This window comes from Mirounga leonina, unplaced genomic scaffold (genome assembly GCF_011800145.1).
Source record: "Mirounga leonina isolate KUSES-001 unplaced genomic scaffold, KU_Mleo_1.0 Mir_150, whole genome shotgun sequence".
Lineage (NCBI taxonomy): Eukaryota > Metazoa > Chordata > Mammalia > Carnivora > Phocidae > Mirounga > Mirounga leonina.
The window spans coordinates 22,764,549-22,773,492 of record NW_023270374.1 but is presented as its reverse complement, the minus strand read 5'-3'; the positions used below and the strand labels follow the sequence as shown (position 1 = coordinate 22,773,492).

The 8,944-nt window shown below is 50.0% G+C and overlaps 1 protein-coding gene across 1 annotated transcript in view; it reads right to left on the bottom strand.

Annotated features, from left to right (window-relative positions):
• Positions 1-3,030: 3,030 nt before the first annotated feature.
• Positions 3,031-8,944, bottom strand: part of COMMD7 (COMM domain containing 7) — a 52,227-nt gene continuing 46,313 nt past the window's right edge. Inside the window, exon 8 of the mRNA XM_035006032.1 lies at positions 3,031-5,621. Within this exon, the coding sequence (XP_034861923.1) occupies positions 5,604-5,621 (18 nt within the window). The 3' untranslated portion in view covers positions 3,031-5,603. The remainder of the gene's footprint in view (positions 5,622-8,944) is intronic.

The window sequence follows — 8,944 nt, the reverse complement described above, 5'->3', positions numbered from 1 at the left end:
TTCTTTGCAGAAACTGACAAGCTGATCTTAAAATTCTTATGGAAACTCAAGTGACCCCAAACAGCCAAAACAATATTCAAAAAAGAAGAACATTGTTGGAGGGCCCAGAGAAAGCTTTCTACAAAGTTACAGTAGTAAAACAGTGTGGGACTGGCATAGGGATAGGCATATAGATTAATGGAATGGAATCCGAGTCCAAAAATAAGCCCTCACACTTACAGTCAATTGATCTTCAACAAGAGTGCCCAGACAGTTCAGTGGGGAAAGGACAGGCTTTTCAACACATGGTGTTGAGGCTATTAGATACCGACGTGCAAAAAAAAGGAGGCTGGGCACCTTCCTCACACCCCACACAAAAAATTAACTCAAAACGGATCGTAGACCCAAATATAAGCATTAAAACTATAAGACCCTTAGAAGAAAGCATAGGCCTAAATTTTCATGACTTGGATCAGTCAATAATAAGACACAAAAGCATAGAAAAGACAAAAAAAAAAAAAAAAAACGACCAGGCAAATTGGACATCATCAAAATAACAAAATTCTGTGTTACAAAGGACATTGTTAAGAAAGTGAAAAGACAGGGTGCCTGGCAGGCTCAGTAGGTGGACCGTGTGACTCTTGATCTCGGGGTTGTGAGTTTGAGCCCCATTTTGGGTGTACAGGGTACTTAAAATAAGACCTAAAAAAAAAAAAGAAAGAAAGAAAGAAAGTAATGGGAGAAAATATTTGCAAACCATATATCTGATAAGGAACTGTAACCAGAATATATAAAGAACTCTTGCAACTCAATGATAAAAGACAAATAACCAAATTTAAAAACGGGCAAATGATCTGAATAAACATTGACCCAAAGGAGATATACAGATGGTCCATAAGCTCATGAAAAGATGCCCCAAATCACTAGCCATCAGGGAAATGTAAATCAAAACCATGAGATGCTACTTTGCACACGCTAGGTTTGCTATCATCAAAAAAGACAGTGTTGGCAAGGATGTGGAGAAGTCAGAACCCTCCCACACTACTGGTAGGAATGTAAATAGAGCAGCCACCTTGAAAAACAGTCTGGGAGTTCCTCAAAAGATTAAATAGAATTACCGTGTGACCCAGCAGTTCCATACCTGGGAGGCATAGATCCAAGAGAAATTACAACATATGTTTACCCCAAAATTTACATGAATGTTCACAGATGCATTATTCATAATAGCCAAGAAAGTAGAAACAACCCAAATGCCCATCAACTGATGAATGGATAAATAAAATGCGGTCTATCTACACACAGAAATATTATTCAGCAACAAAAAGGAATTAAATACTGGGGCGCCTGGGTGGCTCAGTCAGTTAAGTGTCTGCCTTCGGCTCAGGTCATGATCCCGGGGTCCTGGGATGGAGTCCCAAATCCTCTGGCTCCTTGCTCAGCAGGAAGTCTACTTCTCCCTCTCCCTCCACCCCCTGCTCATGCTTTCTCTCTTTCTCTCAAATAAAAACGAAATTAAATACTGATACAATCTGTGACATGGATAAACCCTGAAAACATATGCTAAGTGAGAGAAGTCAGTCAGAAGAGACCACACATTGTATGATTTCATTTATATGAAAAGTCCATAATGGGCAAACCTATACAGACAGAAAACAGACTCTTTTATAGCAGTGGTTGCCTAGAGCTGGGAGGAGGCCACTGGGGAGAGATGGGTGTGGGGTTCTTTATGGGATGCTGAAAATGTCCTAAAATTGATTGTGGTGATGATCGCACAACTCTGACTATACTAAAAACTAATGAATTGTATGCTTTAAATGGGTGAATTGTATGGCAAGTGAGTCATATCTCAATAAAGCTGTTTAAAAAAAAATGGGGCGCCTGGGTGGCTCAGTCATTGAGCGTCTGCCTTTGGCTCAGGTCATGATCCCAGGGTCCTGGGATTGAGCTCTGCATCGAGCCCCGCATCGGGCTCCCATGCTCAGCGGGAAGCCTGCTTCTCCCCCTCCCACTCCCCCTTGCTTGTGTTCCCTCTCTCGCTGTCTCTCTCTGTCAAATAAATAAATAAAATCTTAAAATAAATAAATAAATAAAAGGGTCTGCCTTTGGCTCAGGCCCTAATCTCAGGGTCCTGGGATTAAGCCCCCTGCCCCTGTTGTTGGGCTTCCTGCTGAGCAGGAAGTCTGCTTCTCCTCTCCCTCTGCCCCTCCCCCCTACACCCCCCCATGCTGTTTCTCTCTCAAATAAATAAAATTTTTAAGAATAAAGGGTCCTGGGGGCGCCTGGGTGGCTCAGTCGTTAAGCGTCTGCCTTCGGCTCAGGTCATGATCACAGGGTCCTGGGATCGAGCCCCGCATCGGGCTCCCTGCTCCGCGGGAAGCCTGCTTCTCCCTCTCCCACTCCCCCTGCTTGTGTTCCTGCTCTCGTTATCTGTCTCTGTCAAATAAATAAATAAAACCTTAAAAAAAAAAGAAATTAATTAATTAATTTAAAAAATACTGTTCTTTGGATCCATGACTCTACTTCTAGAAATTTCTTCTAGGAATTACTCAAGTGCATAAAAACATATGTATAAAGATTTCCATCACAGTATTGTTTGTAATAGCAAAAGTGTGAGAATAACCTAAGTGCCCATCAGTAGGGGAACCAGTCAGTTATGTTCAAGCCTGGGATGGAACCACGGAATCATTAAAAAAAGATTAAAAATGAGAGTCACGCTTACTAACATGGACAAGGCCTATGATACACTGCCAAGTTAAAAAAAAAAAAAAGTTAAAAAAAATAAATCTATAGATTAAAAGGGACTTAAAAGACAGATTTTTTAAGACAAAAATTATAGTATCTAGGGATTCACACTGGGTGATAACTAGCAAGAAAGTGAAGACCTTAAAAGTCACCGCAACAGTGGGGCACCTGGCTGGCTCAGTTGGTGGACTATGATTCTTGATCTCTGGGTCCTGAGTTCAAGCCCCATGTTGGGCATAGAGCTTACTTTAAAAAAAGAAAAAAAGGGGGGGCACCTGGCTGGCTCAGTCGGTAGAGCATGTGACTCTTGATCTCAGGGTCATGAGCTCAAGCCCCATGTTGGGAGTAGAGATTATTTTAAAAAGAAAAAAGTCAGGAACACGGTAACTTTTTGTGGGGAGCTTGGGGGAGGGGGCCCACCGCAGGCAAGGATGGCTGGCAGAGTTCTTCACTGGGCAGTGGATCCAAATGAACAATTATTTTATATGGTCTTTCTGTGTCATATTTTGTTAACAAAAAAGTTAAAAATCAAGCTTACTCATTTCAATTTTTAAAGCAAGTATAAGATTCCATTCTTGTGAAAACAATTGATATCTATATGTGTATATGCACAAAAACCCCTGGAAGTTTGGGATTTGGGGTGTTCTTAATTTATATATTTCTGAATTTTTGCTTTTTTTTCTGCAGTGAACAAGAAATGCTTTTACAGCCAGAAAAAAAAACAAGCTATGTGTCTGTTTTGGGGCATCCCCTTGGAGCTCTGACATTGTTTGGGCAGGATGGTGGACCCTGAGGCACGGGGAGATGGCACAGGGCCACGTTCAGGACAAGTCCAAGATTCATCGTCTGCTCAGCCCCCCAGGCTTTAGCCAAATCCCCAAGGCCCAGCCTCCACGGCAGCTTCTGAGACTCAGTGGTCGCACCCCGTGCTCCAGACACTGGGAATGTGGTTCTGGCCTGGCAAACCTGATGCAGGTCAGTGCTCCCGTCCACACAAGCCTCCCAGGGCAGGCCAGAGGGAGAAGCCCTGGGCAAGGCGCAGGGTCTCATCCCGGCTAGCTTTGCTACTACAGCACAAAACCCCATGATAATGAGCTAATGAGCACCACCTGCTAGGTGGGTTACGTGGTTGGTTTATGGAACCATCCCGATGACCTGAAGCCATGGGTGTGATCATCTTCAGAGTGCAGATGGGCACACTGAGGTCCAGGGAGCCTAGGTGACTGCGTCCGGGTGCTGGGAAGCCCAGGTGCCTGGGGCACGCACTGCAGCTGAAGCTGGACTTCGCATGCACAGCCTCAGGGGCTTCTCCCAGGAATCCAGGAGGGTGGCTGCCCTCATTTTGCGGATAAGGACGCTGAGGCTGAGACAGGGAAGTCACCTGTCCATGTCCCACAGCGACTATGTGGCAGGGCCAGGAGTGGAGCCAGAGACACTCAGCAGTTCCACCAGGTGGCCCCTCCCAGCTGCGAGAGGCCATGGGCATGATTCCCCCCTCCATGGACTGGCTCCTGGTAAAGTTACTAGTTACTGCACTACAACCTTGGGAGTGTGCAGTTCTCCAGAGAGCAGCTCTCCAGAGCAGCGGGCCTGCCTCCCAGCAGAGCCCCCCCAGCTAGAGTGTGTGCCTTCCTAGCAGGGAAAAGGACACTGAATGACAGAGCCAAGGGCAAAATGCCAGGGACAGCTGCCGGGGCCTCAGGGGATCTGTAACCTTCCGTGGCCTCCTCAGGTAGCCCCAGCCCAAGATTATCCCAGGCCCCTCCAATAGTCAGGTGGTCAGCCAGCTCGTGGCGGAAAGCTCATCACAGACAGAGGGCCGGGCCACTGGCAATGTGAGCGGCTGCTTCTTCGGGTCCCCACCACCTGCCAGGCACCAGCTAGGCTATGCAATCTGGCACCAAGCCTCACAAAGCCCTTTCAATACATCATATCTGCCTCACTTTACAGAAGAGGCAACGGGGTTCAGAGAGGTAGAGTGACTTGTCCAAAGTCACACAGCCAGGATGTCTCAGAGGTTCCTGGTGGCCAACTTCAACCAAGGAAGGACAGAAGAAGGGATCATCCAGTACCCTTCAGAGGGAGGGAAAGGACCCACTATGGAGGGGAGGTGGGCAGAAGGGAGGGCCCACCTCCTGAGCCCTGACTCTCTGGACATAACTTATTCATCAATCCACTTGTTCTCTGCTTATGCATTCATGGACCCTCTCCACATGCCAGTGTCTTTGCTGGGCACTGAGGACTCAGGTAAACCAGGCCCATCTGTGCTCTCACAGAGCTCATGGCCTAGCAGAACAGAAAGGGAAACTGAGGCAGGAAGAGGCCACCACTTGCCTGGGTGTACTAATATTTACTGAGGGCCTACTGTGGGCCACGGCCAGTGCTGGGAACTGAGGGCAGCACATAAATGAGAAACACAAGGCTCCTCCCCTCCCGAAGCATAAATTCTGGTCGTATCCAGCCCCAAACCTCCAGAAACCCTGCCTGCATGATCCTTGAGCCCTGAACACAACGGGAAATTTCTCTAGGGGTTCTCCAGAGTCCTCCTTGGGCCTGGTTCTGGGCTGCTGAGCAGGGATCCAGAAAGGGCAGGGAAACCCAACTAGTGCCTTCCCTAGGAACAAAATCAAGGCCCTGGGCAGGCCAGAGCTGTTCAGAGGGGCCTGCAGTCATCCACTCTGGACAACTGGAAGGCCGACAAGGGCCACCCATTCAGGGTGTAGCCACAAACTCCCGGGGCTGGGGACACAATGACTCTCACCGAGTGGAGGCCACTTGGCCAAGGCCACCCAGGCCTACCACACCTTTGTTCCTCTGCTCCCCCTGACAGCAATCCTGGCTCAGAGGCAGGGTTATGGCATTCGGTCCCAGTCGCTCCAGCATCAAGTCCATTTCATAGCCTAGGAAAGCGGAGAAACGGGGCAGTGGAAGGATCACCCAAGATCACACCAGCTCATGGCACAGGCAAAATGTGAACCAGGGACTGTCAGTCTTCTTCACCAGCTCACACGCCAGGCTGCCACCCACAAAGATGGGCACATTTACAGCCATGCTGGTAATGCTGGATGGCTCTCCAATGGGGGCACTGCATGAGCTGCGGGCACAGAGGGAAACTCCTTTCCTAAGCCCCCCTGCTTGGTTTTGTTTTTGTGTTTGTGTTTCCAAATGCCAGACTTTTGCTGTCACCTGAGCTGTTCAAATGAGGGGCCCCTCTCAGTGTGAATGACAGAGAGGATCCCCCGGAACTGCTCCATCTCAGCAGCCAAAAACCTGGATTTATATTTTTAAGTGGAATTTTAAATATTCGGGGGTTTTTCTGCAAGAGAGAGAGAGAGAAAGAGAGAGAGAGAAAGCACGAGAGAGCTGAGAGAGCGTGCAAGCGCAGGCAGGGAGGGGCAGAAGGAGAGAGAGAATCTTAAGCAGGTTCCACGCCCAGCGCAGAGCCCGATGCAGGGCTTGATCTCACGACCCTGAGATCATGACCTGAGCAGAAACCAAGAGTCAGACACTCAACCGACTGTGCCACCCAGGTGCCGCTAAGTGGAATTTTAAAAACCCAAATCCCCTTGGTAAAAAAAGAGAGTCAAACTAGGAGAATGAAAAAAAAAAATAGGAGAATGGGTAAATAAATTATTAAGACAATATTATAAAGCCATTAAATAACTTTAAAGAAAATTTTAACATGGTGAGAAAATAGTCACCATATAATGTAAGGTGGGGGGAGGGGAAGCCAGCTCTAGAGTATTATGACAATTAAAATATATACTTATATGCATATGTATGATCCATACAGAAGAACAGGACTGGAGAGAAATACGACAAAATAGCAATGACAGTAATCTCTGGGCAGCGAGATGACAGATGACTTTCATTTTCTCCTTTGCACCTTTTTGTAGTTTCCAAATTTCACAATGAGTATGAATCGCTTTTCTAATTAGGCATAAAACAGAAAGGCAGAGGACGGGTTGCCCTTGTCCAGGCTCATCCCCTCTACCTCCACCCACCCTCCGCACAGAGCTGGGTGGCCTCTGGGCTCTGTCCTCACTGACCAGTCCAGCACCGGCCACAGCTGAGGGACCCTGGCCAGGCCACTGGCGCTGAGGACGGCCAGCACAGAGGTCATGGGATTCACCGGCCATCTCTGCGCGTGGAGGAACCAGCAAGGGGACACTGCCCTGCCTGGGCCCTTCAGAAGGGTCAATGGCAAGCTGTAAATTTCCTGGCCAGGGACACTGGGATTTGGTGCTCTCCGGGGCTGAGAATCAAAACATTCATTATCTGCTGTATGAGGGAAGTCACCGTCTTTGTTCCTTGCATTTCTTGCAGAGCTGCTGAGTGCAGCAGGAAGGCTGGAGGAGAGCTGACCTTTGTCATCCTCCCACCGTGGGCTCAGGCAGGCTCTCGGCTTCCCCGCATGGGACTGGAGCGCCTGGCCCTTCTGACCTCCAGGCTCAGGGTTTCTTCTAACCTGAGGGGTGAAGCCCAGGGGTGCTGGCCTGCGTTCATTCACCCTCCTGGGTTACTCTGCTCCGGGAACCACTCAGCTCTGCCTTCTGCCCTGTCGCCTCCTGCACCACCCCATTCTCACCCACAGGGGCTGGACTGACGCAGAGTTTCCAGAGAAGGGCCTCCCTGCTCTCTGGAGCTGTGGATTTGGGCAGGTTCCAAGAATGGTGCCCTCACTTCCTTCCAGCTGAGATCCTAGCCGCCCCCTCCCTGCCCTGGAAGCTTCCGCCCTCCTCCTGGGCTATTTTAGCAATCAGGTCACCCGTTGGCTCACTCTGAGCTTTCGGTCACTTAAAACCCACAGGCCCTTTTCACAGAAATGGTGCTATCTCTTCCTCTTCCAGATGCTGCCAAAGTCAGGGTCCTCAGGGGGAAAACAGCATGAGGTGATGGCTTGGTGGTCCTCCTGTAGCAGGGGGCCCCTGCTCAGGAGCTGAGGCCATGAGTTATTTCCATCCCCACTGTGGCCAATGGTTGGCATGAAGAGGGAGCTGGTCACAAGGATGTTCAGGTGGCTGAAAACCCATGTGGCCCCATGCTGTACCTCACTGGCACTGGACACAGAGCCCGCCCTCTGGTCCTCACAGGCTCTAGGCAGGGAGCCAATCTCCACTTAGCGGGGAACTGAGTGACCTCCGAAGGTCATCGTGTGGTAAGCAGCCAGGATGCAAGGGACCCTGGGGTGCCCCAGCAAAGCCCAAACCCACCTCGGCTACACTGACACTTCCCAAGGGCCTGGCACACATGGCCACTGACCCAGGTGCCAAATGAGTTTTTTTTTTTTAAGTTTTTTTTAATTTATTCATTTGAGACAGAGAGATACAGAGAGAGAGAGCATGAGCAGGAGGAGAGGCAGAGGGAGAGGAAGAAGCAGACTCCCTCCCACCCACGGCTGAGCCAGGAGCCTGACGTGAGGCTTGATCCCAGAACCCAGAGATCATGACCTGAGCCGAAGGCAGACACTCCACCATCTGAGCCACTCAGGCTCCATGCCAAATGAGTTCTTGTGATGAAGCCTGGGGAGGCTTCACACCCCTGGTCTTACTGACACAGCAGGTTCCCAAAACCCCCACGAAAACCCCAAAGCCCAAAGCCCCTCTCTTATAGCCCATGTGTGTTCTGCTCAGAGCCGCTGAGGACGCTGATCACCTGCTCCAGCTAAACCCTGGCTCGCAGCGTGTGGAGGCCTCTGGCTGAAGACCCCTCCCACAGCTCCAGGCTGAGGAACGTGGGCCTGTTCCCATCCTTCCCTCCCCAAGGCATCTGACTGACCGCAGGCTCTTCCTGGCCAGCCCAGCGTCAGGTGCTGGACCAAGAACCCTGGGAGACCTGGGGAAGAAAGACAGCAAACATGAAAAAGATTGCAGCTATGGGGGGCACTGACAGCAGCGGGGAGTCACAGGCTCTGCCTGCCTGAGGCTGGGAAGAGCCTGGTGCGGTCCAGGAACAGAAAGAGGCCGGAGTGGGGCTGCGGCAGCACGTGCAGCAGGAATAAAACACAAGCCACGCAGGGAACTGGCAATTTTCGAGTAGTCACAGTAAAAAAGTAAAAAGAAGGGCACCTGGGTGGCTCAGTCGGTTAAGCGACTGCCTTCAGCTCAGGTCATGATCCCAGGATCCTGGGATCGAGCCCTGCATTGGGCTCCCTGCTCTGCAGGGAGCCTGCTTCTCCCTCTCCCACTCCCCCTGCTTGTGTTCCCTCTCTCGCTGTGTCTCT